General features: G+C 35.7%; 1 protein-coding gene across 1 annotated transcript; it reads right to left on the bottom strand.

The window, feature by feature from the left end:
- Nucleotides 1-9,669: 9,669 nt before the first annotated feature.
- LOC129268731 (gamma-butyrobetaine dioxygenase-like) lies at nucleotides 9,670-22,179 on the bottom strand. Its single transcript, XM_064104322.1, has 8 exons — nucleotides 22,062-22,179; nucleotides 16,610-16,759; nucleotides 15,997-16,327; nucleotides 14,946-15,241; nucleotides 13,952-14,057; nucleotides 12,868-13,067; nucleotides 12,034-12,200; nucleotides 9,670-11,361 (listed from the first exon to the last, which is right to left on the bottom strand). The coding sequence occupies exons 2-8, from the start codon at nucleotides 16,741-16,743 to the stop codon at nucleotides 11,183-11,185; spliced, it is 1,413 nt and encodes a 470-aa protein (XP_063960392.1). The 5' UTR covers nucleotides 16,744-16,759; nucleotides 22,062-22,179; the 3' UTR covers nucleotides 9,670-11,182.
- Nucleotides 22,180-23,108: the final 929 nt, after the last annotated feature.

Raw genomic sequence — 23,108 nt, 5'->3', positions numbered from 1 at the left:
TTACGACAGACTTTGGTTTGTTTACAAATATAGAGTTTTAATGGCAGCTCTCAAACCGGCGCGGTGTTTTATAAGATTACGAGCCAAGAAACTTATAGCACTTTGAAATACTTATTTTGATTATGTATGCACCTATTCGTTTTTATTATTTGATTGGATCTGTTGCCCATATTGGCTTCTTCGGTAGCCTAAACAATTTCTAAAGGAAATTAAAGACATAAAATGAATATAAATATATATGAATCATAACACACATTGAACGCATTTCCATAAAATATAGAAGAATTTGTTTTGAAGTCATATTAAAGAATCGATTTAAAAATACCTTGCTTTATTTCAGTATTCTACCAAATGAACAAGAAAAAGATATATATATAAGACATCAGAAATGCGAAACAAATGATATTCACGAGTAATGCAAGTTTCCAATGCCAACCAGTTCTTTTATTCACTTTCCAAATTTTCGATAGTCATCTACCTTCTTCGGGGAAGATTCGTGAATTGTGACAAGTTTAAATGACAGTTGTTTTTATAAATTATATATATATATATCTCTACATATATATATATATATATATATATATATATATATATCATACATATATCATTACCTTTATATGAAAACTGATTAATCGAATGTGTTTAAACAAAGTTTCAGTCTTTTTGTAGGATACAGATAGTTTTGCTCCCAATCGTGGTTGAAATTTAAAGAAATGCTAACAAAGAGATATAATGTCCATTTTATCGAACATTGTAACTAAAAGTCCTATGCTATTAAGTTAGCATATCTGAAACACAATAGAGAGCCGACAGAGTAAACTGTTACCTTGGTGTAGTTAAAAATCAATGTCACTTTCAAGAACAATCGTAACCAATTGGAATGGATTAGCAATTTTCAAGGACATGAGCTATTTGTTGTGATAGCTACAATCAATGTATTCAATGGACTGTGATAAGAATTGATTAGTTACTCAAGTCTGTCAACAGATTCATGGGGGTAAATTTATACCCCTATTTTCTGTTTTCTCTAATTAGATGTTTATATATCAATTTATTTGTTTATTGGTCTATTCGTTGAGTGCAGGAGGAGTACGATTTTTTCCGCAGTAAACGTATTTCCGTGATTTTTTATTAATTCATTAATGTACTGTATGTGTGTATGTCTTTATTATTTTATCCGTTTCTTAAGTTATTTATTCAGGTATTTGCTAAATTGATCTATTCATTAATAATATTTGATGAGGAATCACGATCAACTAATGTTACTCTCAGAAAATGTAATAGGAGTAATATATATAATGTATATATATATATATATATACACGTAATGTATGTATATATACATAATGTAAATATATACATAATGTTAATGTATAATGTTAATGTATATATACATAATTTTAATGTATATTTACATAATGTTAATTTATTTTTTTTTGTGCAGAAAATGCAGACAATCCCACCGCTGCTACTCAAGAAAAATGTAACGGGAACCCCCTCAAAACTCCTGGTAAATGCTGCCACCATGCGGAAGGTTATACTGAGACCGCAACTTAGAATAATTTGGAATAAATTCCAGTGATAAGAATATATCAAATATATATATATATATATATATATATATATATATGTCGAAAATCTGTCTATCTGACGGTCAATTGGATCGGGGTCGCCCTAGCCACTAACCCGTCTCTGTGGTCTAGTGGTTAAGGCACCGGCGTTCAAAGCTGGGGGCCCGGGTTCGATTCCCGGCAGAGACATTTTTTCGGCATCACCAATTTTTCCAAAGGGTAGATAGCTCTGGGGAACCTTGATTTAAGCTACGCCTACCATTGTTCTCTTCATCCATTTCTTTACAATATTTAAATAAAAGAGTTGCCAAAGCTGTTGTACATGTATAACTTTACACATTTGTATACGCTCTCCCTTACGTGTACTGTATCAAAGCAATAGCTTTGATCCAGCTGAAGCATGGCGGCTTGTCATTGTTCGAAACCCACCTTCACCCGACAAAGGAAATTATAATTGGTATAGTGTCGAAAATCTGTCTATCTGACGGTCAATTGGATCGGGGTCGCCCTAGCCACTAACCCGTCTCTGTGGTCTAGTGGTTAAGGCACCGGCGTTCAAAGCTGGGGGCCCGGGTTCGATTCCCGGCAGAGACATTTTTTCGGCATCACCAATTTTTCCAAAGGGTAGATAGCTCTGGGGAACCTTGATTTAAGCTACGCCTACCATTGTTCTCTTCATCCATTTCTTTACAATATTTAAATAAAAGAGTTGCCAAAGCTGTTGACATGTATAACTTTACACATTTGTATACGTTCTCCCTTACGTGTACTGTATCAAAGCAATAGCTTTGATCCAGCTGAAGCATGGCGGCTTGTCATTGTTCGAAACCCACCTTCACCCGACAAAGGAAATTATAATTGGTCTAGTGTCGAAAATCTGTCTATCTGACGGTCAATTGGATCGGGGTCGCCCTAGCCACTAACCCGTCTCTGTGGTCTAGTGGTTAAGGCACCGGCGTTCAAAGCTGGGGGCCCGGGTTCGATTCCCGGCAGAGACATTTTTTCGGCATCACCAATTTTTCCAAAGGGTAGATAGCTCTGGGGAACCTTGATTTAAGCTACGCCTACCATTGTTCTCTTCATCCATTTCTTTACAATATTTAAATAAAAGAGTTGCCAAAGCTGTTGTACATGTATAACTTTACACATTTGTATACGCTCTCCCTTACGTGTACTGTATCAAAGCAATAGCTTTGATCCAGCTGAAGCATGGCGGCTTGTCATTGTTCGAAACCCACCTTCACCCGACAAAGGAAATTATAATTGGTATAGTGTCGAAAATCTGTCTATCTGACGGTCAATTGGATCGGGGTCGCCCTAGCCACTAACCCGTCTCTGTGGTCTAGTGGTTAAGGCACCGGCGTTCAAAGCTGGGGGCCCGGGTTCGATTCCCGGCAGAGACATTTTTTCGGCATCACCAATTTTTCCAAAGGGTAGATAGCTCTGGGGAACCTTGATTTAAGCTACGCCTACCATTGTTCTCTTCATCCATTTCTTTACAATATTTAAATAAAAGAGTTGCCAAAGCTGTTGACATGTATAACTTTACACATTTGTATACGTTCTCCCTTACGTGTACTGTATCAAAGCAATAGCTTTGATCCAGCTGAAGCATGGCGGCTTGTCATTGTTCGAAACCCACCTTCACCCGACAAAGGAAATTATAATTGGTCTAGTGTCGAAAATCTGTCTATCTGACGGTCAATTGGATCGGGGTCGCCCTAGCCACTAACCCGTCTCTGTGGTCTAGTGGTTAAGGCACCGGCGTTCAAAGCTGGGGGCCCGGGTTCGATTCCCGGCAGAGACATTTTTTCGGCATCACCAATTTTTCCAAAGGGTAGATAGCTCTGGGGAACCTTGATTTAAGCTACGCCTACCATTGTTCTCTTCATCCATTTCTTTACAATATATATATATATATATATATATATATATATGGTTTATGTGTGCATACAGTGCGTATCAAATAAAATTATATATGTAATATCCTGAGGCTTTTTTTTTTCAAATTTAAACTGGTACAGATCTCTTTTTATATTCTCTCTCTATATAACTGTCGAAAAATCTTTCCGCTTGAGTGAGCACCACTTACCTTTGAAAAGTTCATAAAAAGTGATTTGCGCAGAACTCATTTTGGAAATTGTTATATGAATTAAAGTAGACGTTAATCATCAAGAACACATGGACTTTAGCTAGGAAGATTGATTTGAAGATATTTTCTACCTTTTTAACTTTTTTCCTTGCCCAAAACACTTCATAGAGCGCAACTGCGCCCCCCCCCCCCACATACACTAAGGCCATTTTTAATGATATCTGCTTTACACGGAGCTGTGATTCATATGTAATGGCTCAGGCTTGATTTTCGTTTTGTTAATCATTGTAAAGCTTGGGAAAAGTATGGGGGGAGTATTAAGTAATATATGAAATGTAAACCCACTTTGAATGATAAAAACTTGGCGAAAGAATTCTGGAGATATCTGAAATAAAATTTTGTTTACATTCAGTTATGTCCTCAGATCCAGCTGGCACAAAAAAGGAAAAGCTTGTGCTTACGAATGCTTAAAATGTTAATTTGGGTGGCAAAGCTGTTACAAAATGATGAAATGTATCGGAATAATTTTCAATTGGCTAAAAATGCAAAAGAAATGTATGATAAATTTTCCGCACGGTCAGTTTGTTTTCGCCTTTTATCCTTGACACAGCGTGAAAATGAGATTTCTGCGCAAACCAATTTCTGGAGCTTTCCAAAAAGTGGACAGTGCTCACTCAATTGTAACATTCTGTCAAAAATGTTACTTTCATTAATTTTGATAAATGAGACCCGATCCCAAGAATATATGAGAAAAAAGATTATTCCCATGTTGAATATTTTTCAATTCCCAGGACTTTTTCAAAGTGTAAACTGTGTATTGATACGCACTGGATATATTTATTAGAAAGTCCCCGCTTGTACAATCCAATATGTACCATTCACAAATACATACATCCATTTCGGAATTAACATTGTCGGCTACAGCTAAGGCTGATAATGAAAGGGGGATTTCTAGTTTCAGCTGATCTTTCTAATTTTTTGTGACTTAACCAATAATTCTCTATTAAAAAAAAAGTCAGAGGAATTACATCATATAATTTGCGACATGTCCTCTTTCTTTCGTAATGGTGAGTAGGCGTAACAATAGGGCTATCAATATCGCTCATAAGGAGATTTATTTAGCATATCAGCCAATGCTAATGGCTTCTCTTAAAATCATAAAAAAGATACGGATTCTCCTAAAATTCAAGGTTTTGCCTGTTCTACTATGATTTGAGAGTAAGCAAATACGAACACTTGCACCGCTCATAACCAGATTTATTTAGCATATCAGCCAACGCTAATGACTCCTCTTCAAAGCATTTAGATAGGGATTCTCCTAAAATTTAAGGTTTTGCCGGTTCTACTAAATTTAGACCGCAGATGATTGATGGTCGTTTTTTTAAAGGAATTATATCGATTTGCCCCGAGGTGACATTGTGTAAGGATATTCTGCCAATATTTACAGTCATAAAAAAATATGGTTATCCTCGAAATAGCGGTCATGTCTGAAAGCCAGGTTCGATGTGCCATTGTGCGTGGATAAGCACGTGTATTTGTGGGTGTGCGGTGTGTGTGGGTGTATGTGTATATGCATGAGAGGAGCGTGCGTGTGCGTTCGTAGCGAACAAACCGTAGAGTACTTTGCTTGGACTGTGGATTGCGTGTGCATTGCTTGTTGTTATGTTTGGGAGGCCTCTGGCAAGCTTTCAAATATGTCTGTGTCAAGTTACCCTACGTATTCCTAAAGAGAAGTCAGTAACCAACATGGACAAAAATGTCCTATTCCAAACAAGGAATATCGAAGGTTGAAGGCAAAATTTATAGTGTTTGTGTGTGGGCATGTGTGTGGGTGAGTGTGTTAATAAGTAGGCCTGTGTGCTTTGATTTGCATGTGTGCGTGGGTATTGGTAAGTGCGTGGTTATTGATGTGAGGGTGGGTGTGTGAATGGATATAGGTGTGTGCGTTAGTGCGTGTGTGGGTGTGTGTGTATGTGCGTTGATATCCAAACACAAGAAACAGTCTGTCAGAGGACTAAAGGATCTCATTTTAAACATGGAATGTGTTACGATACTGCAACAAATAACAATGAAAATTTAGTTTTAAATTTGATTTCCTTTTTTTAATTACAGGAAATACATGTACATCAATCAACAAAAATAAAAACAAAACATCTTACAAGTCTTGAAGAGTTAGATGTGCAATCCAAGTTTATGATATTATATCCCAATAAAATCCAAGTTGGTTGGCGAAGATTCCGTAAATTCAAGTTCACAATGATGGCGATGACGAAATTAATGTTGAAGCACGATGAATAACAAGAGTCACTGTAACGAGGTGAAATGTCCGTGAAGACGATGTTGTTGATGATGATTAACAGTCAATTCCAGCAATCCATGGGTTGAAAAGCGTTCATTAAAACAGGTTGATGATCTCGATGAGAACTGAGAATTCCTCCCTCAAGTAACTGCAAACAGTTCATTGATGGCGTGTACATAATTCCACAGAAGATAAATGCTGTATTCCAGTTGGAAATAAACTATACTCTGACATAAAGTCTGGCGTGGAACTCTGAGTTCTGATCTGATATGATGTGATGATCTCCTTGAAGAAACTGCCAGCTTATATATAAATTATTCACTATCCTGGAAGCTTCTAGTATTGTCTACAAAAAGAACATTCTGCCAATTTCTAGAGCAGTCTAATTTTAGAAGCCTCTTGAATGACCTCAGTGAAATTACCAAATGTAAACAACATAGCTAAGCCTATTGTTCTTTTCACTGCCACTAGTCTATTGTCTACATTCCACAAATAACAGAGATTATTCAGCCTATTAAAGAACATGCCTAACAAAGCTTTAGTGAGACATTCTGGAATATTCTTAATCATTCTTTGCTATGAATATCCTTAAAGAGAAAATAACTAAATAAATGAATGTAATTGCTCTTACAATTCTTCTTATATATATATATATATATAACAAATGTCAAAGATACACAGTAAAATGAATCATTTCATTTGTATTTGTGTGGGAGTGATATGATGAGTGTGGGCGCATGCGTGTGTAAATGTATATTTTTCCATTCTCTCAAATAAACATTGATTTCTTCTATTTACACAAAATATCAATTTTCACTATGAATTATACTTAATCATTTGTCATTAAGAGTGTAAATATATATGACGGATTTGTGAACAGAAGAAGGTCCTAATAAAAGCAAACGCTTCTGGCGGAATACGCCTGTAACACAGACGCAAAACACATACAATACGAGGACGGAAAAATATCAAGTGAACAAACTCAATAAGCATTCAGTAATATGATGATATTAATAATATCAAATATTGAATGTCAGAGGTTGCAAAATTGATTATTATTGTTTAAATAATCTACCTCATTTTTTGTTCAGTTCGATTAATTCTATATAATTTGGGGGTAATATAATTGCGATTCACATACTTCTTTACCAGTTTGAATGTTTCATAGTATAATGATTGGAGATCCATTCGGAGTGATCTCAAGTACTGTATGTCAGAATCAATCTATTACTTTTCATTCTTTGTAATTTCAGGATTATTTTCATGTTTAAAGCATATTTAAGAAGTTCAAGTCAACCATTGAAATCGTTTTAAAGAACAAAATTAATTACCTTACCCCATGCACTTTGTGGCACGTGGACTCGGTCTACTTCCTGTTAAAGACTCAACTTGAAAAAAAAATGTGACCAGCTACCCCAAAACCAACGTTTAGTCGCCAGTAAATAGCCAAAATAAGCACAAATTTGGTATTCAAGTAGTATATAATTACATAATGCGCTTTTCCGAAAGATATTTTTTAGGGCTGTAACCCGGGCCTATACTGTCAAAATCTAACGTTGTAAACTTAAATAAAAAGATGAGATGGTTTCTTTGATATCATATTTGTGGAATACTTTGCTTTTAGTGGGACCCAAACTTAACACCTTCTTTTCTCTTAATTCTTTGAAGCTCTTAGTTTCTTCTGAATTCAATCAAGTACTTGTGGGTTTATTGTTGATCAATTCTGACAAAGTATATTTCAAAGCTTTGGAAATGAGCTCAATAATCTCAAAATTCATTTTGGGATTTGTTGTTGATTTTGGAGTGGCAGGTCGCGATTACAACTGGCCTATGCCTATTGACTAAGGTCATGGAGGTCGAGAGCTGACTACATAATGATAAAGGCCCATAGTTGGAATAGATAAATTTGTCAGGTTATGTTTGATGTGTTAACGAGTTTTCTCGATTACATCGAGAGCTTCTGTTAACGAGAGAGATAAAGTGAATTCATATGAGGTCATGTGATATCATTTGTAAACAAGAGATTGTTGAACCAAAGGTGAAAAGTATGACAAGTTAACTTAAATATTGAAAAAAAAAGTATGACAAGTTGTATAAGTTATGTCGTTGGATGAGAGAAAATCTTATATTTTCTACAATCTTGTCTGAAATTTCGGATGTGAATTTGCTTTCCTCACAGTAGGAATACTGAAGTCTATTAAATTAACGTTTGTGTAATTAAAATATGAATTATTTCTACTTAATAAGATAATTTTACTAGGGAATTGTTTATTTTCTTTAAAAAAAAGAGTATGAACATAATAATAGTCTTGTGTAACTGTATGAGCAAAACATGCATGATGATCCGAATGTTTGAAAATAAGATGAATATTTTCCATTATAACCATTTTTTTTTGTTTTTTTTGGGGGGCTCATTATGTAAGAAGAGGTTCATTAATATACGATTTTCTTTATAGCGTGTTCTTTCACCAACTTTGCCACTTCTCCCACTTTTCTTTTATCTCTTCCCCTCTCCACATTCCCTCTCTTCTTTCTCTCACTATTTTCTCCCCACTCTGACTTATCTTGGTTGCTCTCTCTCTCCCCCTTATTCATTCTTTCTTTATTTTTTCCAAAGTCCCTTCCTCTTCTTCGATTTCTTTCCCCTCCCTTTCTCCTCTCATTTTATCTTCCCCGGTCTTCTATTATTTTTATGTCTGTCTCTCCCTCTCTGCGCTCCCTCACTCTTTCCTTTTCCTCCACTCTTTCTTTCTGCTTTCCTCTCTTAATTTATCTATCCCATTCTTCTCTATCTTTTCTCCCCTTCTCTCTCTCTCTCTCTCTCCCACCCCGCTTCCCCTCATGTTGCTCACCCACTAATATGTATAAGATACACTTCATTTATATTTGCTAATAATTCCTATCAAATGTACACATTGCGTGTATGATTCACATTGATGAGCTACTAAAGATCTCATTATACCTGTTAAACCACAACTCTGCTGACTCGGTTGATTTTAAACTAAGATGTTACCTGGCCAAAAAACCCGCATAAAGTAACCTTTCCCTTAGCGTAAGATACTACCACTTATTATGAAATTAATAAAAATATAAAATTAATCAAAATTATTACTTTGGGGCTCGGTCTCTTCTATCCATCTCTTTCAGAAAATGGTGTTAAGATTATTATAACCAAAACCCAATAGTCTCCTCATCCCGCAATCGGCATGAATGTTGACTACATGTACCCATTCAATCTGCAAACATACATATCAGGTCGATATGTATTTATCATTTCTTGTAAAAGGCTTGGAGCCAAAAATCAGTAGTTTTCGGTCCTATAGCCTATACTCATTGGTTTTTTTTTCTATTTACCCTAAAGTCTTGTTGTTCTCAATGTGTCATTTTCGGGGTTTTCACGTTTGTTTTTCTATGAAAGGGGATCTAAGCAGTGGCAAATCGGGGGGGGGGGGGGGTGGCGCGAATAGGACCCTTCCCAGCCCCCCTCCTTAATTTGAGAGCCAGGAAAATATTTTTAGTGGTCATAATGGTGAATAATTGGTATAGGCAAGTAAAAAGTTTTTTTTTGCTTCCTACGTTTTTCATGACAAATTTCCTAGATTTGAGAGAAATTGAACCATAATTTCGGGCTGTCTCTGAACAACATATGAACAATACCAATGCAATTACTATCATGACAAAGCAATCGAAACAAGTGTACTTTAAAAATGTGGAATACATCGGAAAATAAGAATTATTTATATCAATTCTTATATTTATTTATTTGGCAAAGATAAACGAATTGTACAAGAGTTACAGAGGGGAATACATGCAGAATGGCACTGAATTCTTGGCCAATAATATAACCCAAAGAAAACCAGTTATACACTAAAAACTGAAAAATAGCCGGGGAGTTGACCCATTGTGCGTTGGGAACCGCGCCGTGCGCCTCTAATCGAAAACTAACAAAAATATACATGTATAAAAATAAAGAACACGGGAAAGTATACGAATTGCTGCAGAACATGAAATACGCATTTCATATCATATTTCACCCACCATCGATCAGAACATGTTTCCTTTTTACCAATACTTTTCTTAAGAAACCCTTTAAATTCTTTTTTAGTTTGTTAGAACGTTAGACTATAGTGAGGTGGATAGTAACATAATAAAAAGGGCTTAATTGTGTCCAAGGCCTTTACTTTTTAATTCATTACTTGGAGAATCATAGAAGCAGGTGCCCCCCCCCCCCCCCCCCCCCCGTAGCGCCCTTGAAGATGATTTGTGTCTCTATCTCTTTGTCTGGGCAAGGAGAATTTCATTATGGTGTCGGAAAACGTACTTTATAACAAATATATAAGATAACAAAAACAATGGGGAATTTGATATGTCAGAGCAAGAGAAACAGTGACATGTACAAAATGTGTTTGGATCGATACCATGTTAGTACGGGAAGGAACCAAGAATGTATTTTGTAAACAACACACAACCTGACCTAATCAGTCACAGCAAATAACAGAGATGTCTAATCCGGTGTCATCAGAGTCACTTTAATTGGAAAATGCCTGGTAGAGTTTTGCATCTTCTGGCAAACTGTTACACGAACAATGCTAGTTTGACCGGTGAGCAGTGATAGTTCGAAAAAGTGAGGTCCTATTGTGCATCCCTGAGGGAAGCATCAGGAAGCGGGTCACCAGCCTAACTTAAGGAAGCATATTGAAGAAAATTTATTATCTCCAATGGTTTATCTATTTTTCGTAGGGGGGGGGGAATCCGACTCTAGGAATCAGAATTTATCTCATATCCATTCAGGGGCGGGAATCCCGAAGAAGTGGAGGGACCGGGGCAGGGCTTCCCCTTCCCGCATTTTCTTTTAAATTATGTACAGCAACCGATTTGGGAATGATTATCTCCCCCCTTCCCTTGCTGCTATAAAATTATCCGAAAATACCTCGTCTGTACATATTACACATGTTTCAAGAAAATGATAACAACAAAATCTCCAGCTGATACAGAAAAATAAAAGCCAAAGAATATACAGAACGCTGGCATATTGCTCCTGGTCAGGCAGCGCTCACTTTATGATTGTAATATCCAACACACACGACACAGGCTATCAAGGGCATTCTGCTACACATCTGTAGCTTGTTGTCACTTCGCTCATCTAAAAATATAGTGTCCAGAGATTTTTTCTAAATACAGTCCAGATATACTTTTACAGTCCAGATGTCCAGATATATTTTACAGCTTTGGTGTGCCGTTCATCCCTTCATCAAGAAGGCGAATACGCGAATAAATTTCATCCCAATCCAGGAAGGCGCCCTCAAGCAACCTGGACTTGTCTTTGCCATCTTCGAAGGTCACTGTATAGCCACTGCGACCATGCATTACCCGGTTGTTGTCAAAGGTAACTACCTCTCCTGGAAAGTCAAAATTGTTGAAGAAGAGAAAGAGAAAATAGTTAACATTAAAAAGATATTCAAAACTAAGTAAATTCGGGCCTGGTGAATGGTCTTATGAACCATTTTATTAATAAATTGTTAGGTCTAAAACGCCTGTCGTGCTCAGGTTTGATTATGGGCCAATTTAAGACTGCCTATGACGAGGATGTCAACGAACACATTAAGATATATCATTCGGGTATGTCCATGTTGTTTCAATGGTCAAAATCAATACCTTTAATTCTTCTCATTTTTCAGATTTTCACACTCTCATTGAGGATTAATTTCATTTTATAATGAATGATAACATATTTATAATTATAGTTTTAATGAATTACCACTCATTTAATTGTATTCATGCTTACTTACATTTTTTTTCTAATTTTAGTAACACCAGCGTTGAAATCAATACACTTCGTTGATTTCCTCTTTGTATTTCCAAGTTCTGTAGATTGGTAATCTGAATCGTTATTTCTCAATATAAAAACACTTTACACTATAATTTTTCGTTTTTGATTGTTAAATTTCCAATTAGGAAGTGTTTTACCCGACCCCTTTATCTTTAAAGCGCTTAGAAACATTCATATAAAGAATTCTTTAAGACAATGTTACAACATGTTCAAGGAAAACGTCCTAGGTGGCGAAACATACCTTCTTTAAGCTTGTAGTTGATAAAGTTATCTTTCCTATACATAGCTGTGTGGAATCTCTTTAGGGCCTTGTAGACGCCTTTAACTTGGCGAACAGGAATATTGATGTAGGGCGACCTCACTTGGTCGTTGTATGCCAACCCTTTGAATTCACCGTCATCAGTGAGTCTGTGGCGCGGTTAAAATGGGAAATATGACCATTCAACGATTTATGAAGGAAAATTATTCACCATCCTGGAAACTGTTAAAACAAGTTTTAAAATGTCTTTGTTGCTGCAGAGAAGGTTTTGTAATTAGACAAAGATAAAATAAACTTATAACCTTATATGCCTATATCATACCAAGGCAAGTAAAAACGAATCCTGAATAAAATTCGCATGTGCCAGAACTTCATGAACATAGTGACTAAACTTCCCAAATTTATTGGTTTCTATAAAGTCTAACCCAGTTGCTCTTGTTGATAGTAAAAATATAGATGTGTAAAAAAGTCATATAGTCATAATCTTGACGCGCATGGCCTGGAAAATAGTCATGGAAGTTCCTTTCAGGTACGCATTTACTTTTTATACAGCACTTATTTGCCAGTTTGAATTCTATCTGGGCTCGATATAGTGGCTAACATATCATAGAAAATACCTACAAGTGAAAAACATGAAAGGAGGAAAGGCAATTTTGAAAGAGGGAGGGACAAAAAGGAAAAGGAAATAATGAACACGACGGTTTCGTTTTGGATAAGATACCCCAGAATAAAGAAGCTATAACTAAAAATGAAAAAAATCGTTTCCATAAAACCAATAAAAAAAGAAAGAAGAAGATTATAAGTTTTTCCTCTTACTCTATCATTGGTCTTGCCTGTTGAAGATGCGTATCGATGAAGTCCTTTCCGATTAACCGGAAGTCCAATTTGACTTGGGTCAATGTCTCAAAGGATTCTGGGTCTTCTGCTTTCAGCCTATCTACAACTCGCTTTGCATCGACGAACTGGCTGTCTCCTCCCTTTACCTCACATTGACGAATACAATGAAGAAGTTGAACCTGGAATATTCAAATTCAAATTCAAATCGTATTTTTTTAATTTTCAACAGAAAAAATACAATACAAGGAGTATGAAAAATATAATGCAAGATGTATGGAAAAGAGACGAAAAGAAAAAACAACTTCCTAGTATTTTTGTGAGACAGTACTTAATATTTAAAGACAATTACCACACCGGAACTACCCATGTAGTTCCTGGATCATTTCAAAGAGTGCAATATTCTTATTATTAGTAATAGCTACAAGAATGATATAATGATAATTATATCATTGTAATGAATACAAATGTCATCATTACCATTATCGCCATTATTTCAATTTTTATTATTATCAGCAACAGCATATCGCCCTTCTTCCTTTGTTATCATTTACATCATCACCACCATCATCATCATCATCATCATCATCACCAAGAACATCGTTATCATCACCACCATCATTATCATTACCACCATCGTCATCATCATTATCACCATCATCATTATCACCATCATCATTACCACCATCGTCATCATCATCATCATCATCATCATCACCAGCACCATCATCATCATCACCATCATCATCTTTATCACCATCATCATCTTTATCACCATGATCATCATCACCATGATCATCATGATCATCATCATCACCATCATCATCACCACCATCGTCATCATCATTTCCCTCATCATATCATCACCATCGTCGTCGTCATTATCATCAACATCACTATCATCATCATTATCATCACCATCACCTTCATCATCACCATTTTCACCATCATCGCCATCTTCATCATCTTCTTCTTCTTCATCGCCATCATCATCATCACCATCGTCGTCGTCGTCATCATCATCATCACCACCAACACCATCATCTTCATCACCATTATCACTTACCCCGGGCCTGTAATCGTAGTATGGTAAATCCACGTGTAATCCGAGCTCGTTGGTTGTGAAAGCCAAACTACTCGAATCAAACAAATTTTCAACCCTAAAATCAGATCTAAGTATAGTGGATAAGTGAAATATAATAATACGAAATTAGAAAAATAAAGAAACCTTTTTCATATCATCAATGCGTAACGTCTTTTCTTCTTTAAGGCTTGGTCCCACTGCATCTACGGATTCAGAGAGGATGTAAAACGGAAAAGAACCTTGCCATCCATTGGAAAACGTTATGTATCCGTTGTGTACTCTTTGCAGAAGTGTTTCATACGCTCTATATCCATCGAGCATCCACCGTGATTTCATTGTTCTCCCATTTTGTCCATTGTCTGGAGAGGATAAAAACGGATGGAGCCACCCCGAAATTGTGCTTGTCCGCTGTATCCGTTATGAATACGGTTTGTGTCCGTCGGCAAGTGGGACCTGACCTTTAGATTTTGCTATTTTCGCGGGTTAGAAGAGTGAAGAACTGCGCATGTCAGCACCGGTTTAAGACCTGCATCTTACCCAAGATGCATCATACTGATTTTGTAGTCTTACTACGTATGCCCATAAAAATAATTTCATTTCATTTCAATGAAACACTATTTCGCGCTATTTTCAAACCACAATATGTTCCGCAATCAGAATTCCCAGAATATTTCCAAGCATCAAAAAAAAGAAAAAAGATGAAGATCCGACTACAGGAATTTGTATTATCTTGATTCCATTGTGTCATAATTATGATGAGACTTAAATTAATTTCAACTCAAATTTAAAAGAAAAAAATTCTGAATGTTTATTGGAAAGTTATATACGTACGTATCAAGACTATCATGACTATTGTATGTGGCAATGGAGTTAACTCCCCCTTAAAAGTTTAAGTTGGTTAAAAATCGAAGTGTTATCTATTTCACTTCAATTAATACAATAATATCTGTATGACAGTTATGGAATTTAAACATACCCGTAACAGGTGAATCTCTCGTAGCCGACCCTGTCGCACACTTTCTGACAGATCCCGTCACTAGCTGGTGCATACTTGATCATGACGAGTCCATACTTCACGAGGCTGTCCATCCAGTCGTAGAGCGTCTTATCGTTGTTGATGAAGTCCTCGTAGCTGTAGGATGGTATCGTCCACTCAGACCCCCAGGACACCGGCTTGATCTTACGGACGACGTCGAAGTCCGTCTCATCGAAGCGATGGAGTTTCAGCCATTCGGATGGGTAGATACTATCGTGGTCGTCTGACCACTTGATCTGTGGGAGGAAAAGAATAGGAACATGTAGTGTGCACCAGCGAAGATGTATATTAATCTTGCACACATTTGATCTGTGCGACGAGAAACATGTAGTGTGCACCAGCGAAGATGTATATTAATCTTGCACACATTTGATCTGTGCGACAAGAATGGTATCATCAAGAATGTGAATTATGCACCGTGAAATGTGCATATCTACTTGCCCAGGTCGTGATTTCCTTTTGCCAGTGGCTGTGCCACAAACACAAGAAGTCGCCTTAAATCTATGTCAAAAGAACTATTAGGAACATTATGACCATTCCGGCGAAGGTGCATAATGTACAAACCTGAAGCCTCCAGAACACAAATGAAATAAGATAACTTGAAGTCATATTGTTTCTAAACTAGTTTAGATTCCCTCGTCTTTTTGAAAGTTAAATGAGTGCCACCCCCCCTTAAAACATTTGGTTAACGCTGCGTATGTTTTTTTTTTTAATGTTTACTATATGCTCTCTTATGGATTTTTTGGTTTAAAAGGGAAATTATTCCGAGATGATTCTGGTATGATATAAGTACCGAATTTGCCGCTTATGCTTACCATTTTGCCACATTTCGGAAAACCATACCTAAACCAGAAATTTAGACCGCATAGGCCTATTAAATAAAACAAAAATACAAGCCAATCAAATTGAAATCATCAATTCTTAAACGTCAATTTTTCGTGTGAGTCCATCATACAAGAAATGCGAAAACACAATATATTATTACAATTACCTTCAAGATTCTCCCGTCCTCCGTGAGTCCTTCCTGTACAGGTTTCACTTCCGGGTCAAGGTTAGCCATCAGAAAGGACCTCTGGTAGCACACCTGATGGTAGCATTTCTCGCACCGACAGTTGTCCCGGAGCCATACGTAAGGGTACTGACCTTGGAAGCCATCCTTCCATGTGATCTCGAACCAATCCTCAGAGGCATTTCTCGCTATGGAGGCGATCTCCTCATTGGTCGTGATGGCGGATTGTGTCTGCACTGTCCTGGTGATGATCTTGGAAGGTCGGTACGTACCGGGATTAGTTGACCAACAGGTCCTTGTCGCGGTGCTTGTACTGTAAAGAACATTTGATTCGAAGAGTAAGAAATGTCAGTTCGGACACCTTATATAGTTTTTTTTTTGTTCAGTTAGTATGATGTAGGCAGATTGTCATGACTGTCATAAATCAAGAGGGATCAAGAGCTAGTTGCCAAAGATAACAAGTTGACCAGCTGGCCCCAGGCCCGGAGTATATCGACTTCAATGCATTGTAATTGATCTTATTTGTGTTGCTTTTTTTTGTTATTGCTATTATTTATATGTAAAAAAAATAAATCACAAAAAGAAGGGGAAAAACCTGAATGAGAGACGTCCATTCCATGTACAGCCAGTTGCCGTGGCGACCAGAGCACGTGACCAGTTTGATGGGAGGGCGTGGTTGATCGGAGATGCCAAACGTGATGCAGTTAACCGCAGAGCTGACAAAGCCATGCCGATAGAGGGCGATCTTTGAAATGTAAAGAAATAACTTTATACACTTCACATCACAATAAAGATGTTAAATCAAATTACAATTTCGAATGTACAATATAATCATGATGATTTAAATAAAAAGACCTATAGAGATGAACGACTTCTCAAAAGGTTGTTCTATATAAATTATGTGCTAATGCTATTCTTGTTGGTTTTGCTTTCTTTCCTTGCAGAAAATGTGGTTTATGTGTGGGGCGTCGTGGTTTAGTGGATATGACTCTCGTCCTTCAATCTGAGGGACGTGGGTTCGATTCCCAGCCATGGCGTGTTTTTCTTCAGCAAGAAATTTTCTCACATTGTGCTGCACTCAACCCAGGTGAGGTGATTGGGCAGGAAGAAATTCCTCGAATGCCAGAGCGCCTGTAGGCAGCACGGGTATAGCCGGGTAATAATAATAACATTATTGTAATGCGCAGTTGAGTATACATATAGAAATTGCGCAATATAAATGTACAATTATTATTATTAAAATTTATTTAAAGGGATGGTCCAGGCTGGAAATATTTCTATCGCAATAAATAGAGTAAAACTCAAAAAGCAAAATGCTGAAAATTTGATAAAAATCGGATGACAAATACCAAAGTTATTGAATTTTTGAAGATTTGCATTTTTCCGGTGAAACAGTTCTAGGCATGTCTTTATGAATATCAATAAGGTGGGCTGATGATGTCATATCCCCACTTGTTCTTTTGTATTTTATCATATGAAATTAGGTTAATTCAAAATGCTTCTACTAAGAACTACAACAATTGGATTGACAACTAATTTAGTGCATTAGTTATTTATTGCCGCAACTTATTTCATCTTAATAGAGACACATCATTTACACATGTATACAAAAATGAAACATTCATGATTTCATGTAATAACATAACAAAAAGGAAAGTGGGGATGTGACATCATCAGCCCACCTAATGAATATTCATGACGATGTGCATAAATAACCGTTTTTCACAAAATATTTGTAAACTTTGAAATTCAATAACTTCGTTATTTGTTATCCGATTTTGATGACAATTTTTACATTTTGCTCTGTGAATTTTACTCTATTTATTTAGATATAAATATTTTTAGCCTGGAGCATCCCTTTATTAGTTACGGTTTATGTGTCAGGAAATGCCAATCATTATTTTAATCAATCTGAGATGGACATTATCCCATTCGAAACAAACCCATCTACCCCCTTATCCCGATCCCCACTAACATAGCATCCCCTTTCATTTATTGGGTAGATACCATATTTGGTTCTATTTGACAGAGGAACTATACACTCACCTAAAAATAGTCATAACCAATTTTCTTTACATTACACTCCGACAGTAACGAGTAAACTTGACCAACACCATATTAAATATTGACTTTGGATCCAAAAATTTACGTAATTTTACCAATACTCCGGCTGGCAGTACACTTCAATTTTGAATATAATGTAGGCCTATTTGACCAAATGATAGAATTTTCAGTGGGGGGGGGGGGGGGAGGGCTAGGGAAATAATGTTTTTTTTTTTGGTCTCTTTGGTGAAATCAAACTAGGATAGATTTTCACTTTCTCTCTAGTTCGGCGTTTTACAGGGGAAGTCCACCTCGAGAAAAATAGGCATATTTGGAGACGAAATTAAGGAAAAGAACATAACATTTTATCAAACGGAACACGTTTCGAGGTTCACACCTCATCATCAGCCTAAAATCATAAAACATAGGTCTATTTGGATTAAAGGAGAATGAAACTCTTGGAGCAAGTTAGCTTTTGTGAAAGCAGAAAAATCAAAGAATAAGATCAACAAAAGTTTGAGTAAAATAGGACTAGCAATAGAAGAGTTATGAGCATTTGAATGTCGAGATCACTAATGCTATGGAGATCCTCCCATTGGCAATGCGACCAAGATCTATGATGTCACAGATGAACAACTCTCCCCTTTTGGACACTGAAAATATACCCCAAAACATCTCTTTTTGCTCATTCTAATCATATGACAAACGATTCATCAATGATATAATGGTGTGAAACCTCTGTACTTGTCCTCTCATAAAGAGAACACCTCACCTTGTGATAGACTCTATAAAAGTGAGAATATAAGTGAAATAAGTACTAAAGTAATGAGGGAGTTGTACGTGTGTGACATCACAGATCTTGGTCGCATTGCCAATGGGAGGATCTACATGGCATTAGTGATCTCAATATTCAAATGCTCACAACTTTCTTATTATTCATTCAATCTTCCTCAAACTTTCAACAATATGTTTCTTTGATTTTTCTCTTTGATATGGATTCAGCTGGTTTCAAGGGTTTCATTCTCCTTTAAAGAAAAATTAGGTAATGCCAAGTATGATTATGAAAATGTCACCAAAATTGGTCGCATTTTTGTTTTAAGTTGACACATTTCAAAATCAGTTTCACTATTTCTTTTGTATGCAAGTATTTGAAATATGTCCAAATTGTTAAAATAATCGAAACCAAGTTTGATTTCTCCCTATAAGAAAACAGAATATCTGGAATTTACTGTGATTGAATGAAATGAGTAATTGTAAAATCTGCAAAAAGTGATATATTCTATATTTCAGATCATACAGATACAAAATAGTAAAATCATCGGCTCTCTCATTTTTCTTATCATCCTCATTGTGAATAAATATGAATGTTTTGCGAAAATTTTGAATAGCGATAACTTTCTTAATTTGCATTTGACTTTGATGAAATTTTTTTGCATCATGCTCTCTTGATTTTCCTTTTATTCAAACCAACTGTTTCGGGGTGGGTTTTCTCTTTAACCAGCAAAGACTCTCCCTTTCGTGTTTTTCTATCTTCGCGCACATATTATTATCCAGTATAAGTTGATGATTTTACATAATGTTAGTCATAACCGTATGGCACTGACTGGCGAATTTTCGCTCAGTGGCGTCCGGGGCTTACTTAATATTTGATATTCACACCGCCAGGTTAGTGTTCTGCTATTTACTCTTTAATAAATATACCAAGTAAATATTAAACCCGATAAGGTACTTTAATAAAAGTACGGTCATTGGCGTAATGGGCAAAATATTTGAGGACAGAACATGGCGTACATGGAACAATTTTTTGAAAAGTCATAAGGAAGCGAAGCGAGCCAACCAATATTTTAACATATTAAAAATACAAATCTAATTTTGTTACGTATTTCAATATTATATTCAGAAAATTAAATCAAATTTCACCCTTTCTTTCTCCCTTACTTCCCCCCTTGCCCATGTGCCCCCCGCACACACACCCAGTATGCCAGTGTGTGCGTTCTGAGTTATTAAAATTCCCGTAAGGTCATTATTTGAATAGCGATATTACTTGATTTAGTGAGAGGCAACAAACAATGAAATCAAACTTCACCTTTATGCATTAACAAGATAAGGATATTTATGCAAATTGTGCAATTTTTATAGCGTGTAACACTATCAGACTGCTTTGACATTGGGTTATAATGGTAATTCAGTAGTGCAGACAAGGGGTGAATGTTGGAGAAGGGGGCGGGGCAGGGGCGTGTCTCCTTTATCAGCGCGCGAAGAGGGAAAGGTGTTAATAAAACGTAAAAAAAACCCGAAAATAAAAATTCAATAATATAAGTTTTGGTAAACGAAGCATCTAATGTTTTATTTCACACTCACCTTCATTTTAACCCTAAAATGATTTAAATAAAAATAAAATATTTAGGTGATTTCACAAAGAAATGTGATATGTCATCCACTGGCTGATCCAGGGGGTAGGGAGGAGCCGGCCCGTCCCCCCTTGAAAAGCAAAATTAAAATTTGTAATGTAAAAATGGCATTAAAACCAAAGTGTGCCCCCACCCCTTTTGAAAGTGAAGACCTTTTTTTCTTTTTCTTTTTTTTTGCTTGTAGATATTTTTCGGGGACGAAATATCATAAAATTGTGGTTAAAAACCTTTTTTTTTTTGCTTATCAAATTTTTCCTCGGAAAACTGTCCCCTTGATGCCATCCCTTTCCTTCATTTTTTTTAATCTAAAAAAACCCGACCCTTACATGTAACAACTTTCAGCAAAAAAACATCTATTAAATAATTGTTCCGCGCACTGTTAGTACATTATTTTCATGTCGATATTGATTACCAAAAAAAAATGCAATTTTTGACAAATATACAGCATTTTCTTCTTTGTTTTATGATTTATCCTCCTTTATCAATGAGAAATATCGAAATTTTCCCTTTTCAGTCCAACATCTTTTGAGGAACTCCTAAAAACACACTCTTGCCAAAATTGGAAATATTTCATTGAGCTGAAGATAATAAAAAAAATACCACAACCAAACAGAGACTCATGTAGGCCAATATTGCAAATATATCTATATTCTATAGACATATCTAAATCCTTTACAAATATATGAAAATTAATTTTAAAACTAAAATAATTTAAATCCAAATTTTTGATATTTGTATACGAATAAATCGTTCGGCAAGACAATTTTCTGAGCCAATTCTCAGCAAGTCAGTGCATTAATTGCAAATTGCACGCCCCTAAATGCACGACGTAGGAAAGTATACTATAAGAATAAAGTAACAATCATGAATAGTAAACAAATGTTTCAAATAAGAAAAAGCAACAAAAAAGTAAACACGATCATGATAATAACAATCAAAATAGAAAGTAAACAAAATGTGCAAAACTGAATGAGCACTGACGAACTTATCTTTATTAAAATTAAATCTCTGCGAACTTTTTATGGTACCTAACAACATGCATAACAAACTTCTTAAAAGTTCGTCGGGCTCTAACGTCGTAATCGGAATTCCAGGAATATAATAAAATGACTATTTTAAATTATTTGGCTACAGTACACAAAATAGCAGAATGAATTATACTTGAGACACACATTCTCATATTTTAAGACTGAAGTAGGCCTACAACTTTGCTATTAATTATTCGAATTTACCGAATAATAGGCCCTCTCATCCAAATGTGAAATAACCATTTTGTATATGAAAATTAATCAAATCGATATAATTAGATGAACTTCTACTTTCTCACTTAAATACATGTAACATAAATTATGAGACTTTATTTTAATTATATAAAAATAAACATCTAAAATATAAATAGGATCAATAGGCTTATAATTCATGTAGGAGTATAAACTACGGATCTGCAATATTCTCTTCAAATTGTTGTGCGCTGTTTCTTGAAATAATCAATATGTCGTCCCGAACAGAAGTATATCACCAAAACATAACATTTCCCGCCCATTCTTATTTTAAAGCGTTGAAATTTCTTTAAAATTTATTTAAAGAATTTACCTTGAAATCAAGACGAAGGGAAATCAAAAACACGAATGCGCTACCGTATCAACAGATCCCTTCTTGAAGAGAAATTAGCACGTATTGAAATGAAAGGACACATGATATTGCAGGCTTAGTGCCAAAACAAACAAAATATGATTTGATTTGCAGATTGCACTCCCCTTTGCACTTGAGTACAGTTTTAGTCTTGCAGTAGTTTGAGAGCTCGCTCGGGGTCACTGGCACTATTCGATAATTCAAGTTATTCATCTTCTTTAGCATATATTTTGCCATAATGATGTTTCATCCAGTCATACCAAATATTGTTCTTTCTCAATTGATATTTCATTTCAATTTGTTCATTTCCATTTCCAACATTTACAATTTTGTGGTCCCCTATTACCAAAGATATCATTTCTGTGTTTGTAGATTAATAACATTGTCTTTATATATTATATATAATTTATATATATATATATATATATATATATATGGTAATCAAGTTTCAACTTCAATAATATGTTTTGTTCCACATCTTGACATAACATTATAAGCAATAAAGCACAGAAAATTAGGGAATATAAATTATAGGAGGCTGCTAAAATCGAGCTTTTAGAGTGCAGCCTCCTAAATATTCTTTTTCTAGGTATCTGATAAATGTTCAGACAAACCCTTTAGGGTTTTAGCATATTCATATTTTTTTACTCGTACAAGTTTATCTATACCATTAGTATTGTATCTATATAATGAATAAAATCATGGAAATTAATTGAACTATTTTCGAGGTGAGTGGACACTACGGATTATCCAAATGGAACCTAAACAAGAGTTATCAATCATCCTTCAACCGCAAAATATCCTCAACAGGGCCCAGTTACATGAAAGTTACTATTATAGTAACTTTGCCATCCAATGGTAACTTCCCTGAAATCCATGATTCTGATTGGCTGATTAGCATTGTTACCATGGTAGTTACCATTGGATGGCAAAGTTACTATAAATAGTAACTTTTATGCAACGGGACCCTGGTATCTTGATTGTCGTATGTTTCCCACAACAATAAAA

Source organism: Lytechinus pictus, chromosome 9, assembly GCF_037042905.1.
Source record: "Lytechinus pictus isolate F3 Inbred chromosome 9, Lp3.0, whole genome shotgun sequence".
Taxonomy (NCBI): Eukaryota; Metazoa; Echinodermata; class Echinoidea; order Temnopleuroida; family Toxopneustidae; genus Lytechinus; species Lytechinus pictus.
This window is presented reverse-complemented; position numbering and strand designations above follow the sequence as displayed.

Excerpts from the sequence above, each read along its gene's own strand:
- LOC129268731 (XM_064104322.1), bottom strand. The coding sequence starts at position 16,743 with ATGGCTTTGTCAGCTCTGCGGTTAACTGCATCACGTTTGGCATCTCCG. Across the intron at positions 15,242-15,996 it reads AGGACGGGAGAATCTTGAAG|ATCAAGTGGTCAGACGACCA; the intron begins GTAATTGTAATA and ends TTCCTCCCACAG. Across the intron at positions 11,362-12,033 it reads CAACTACAAGCTTAAAGAAG|GAGAGGTAGTTACCTTTGAC; the intron begins GTATGTTTCGCC and ends TTGACTTTCCAG.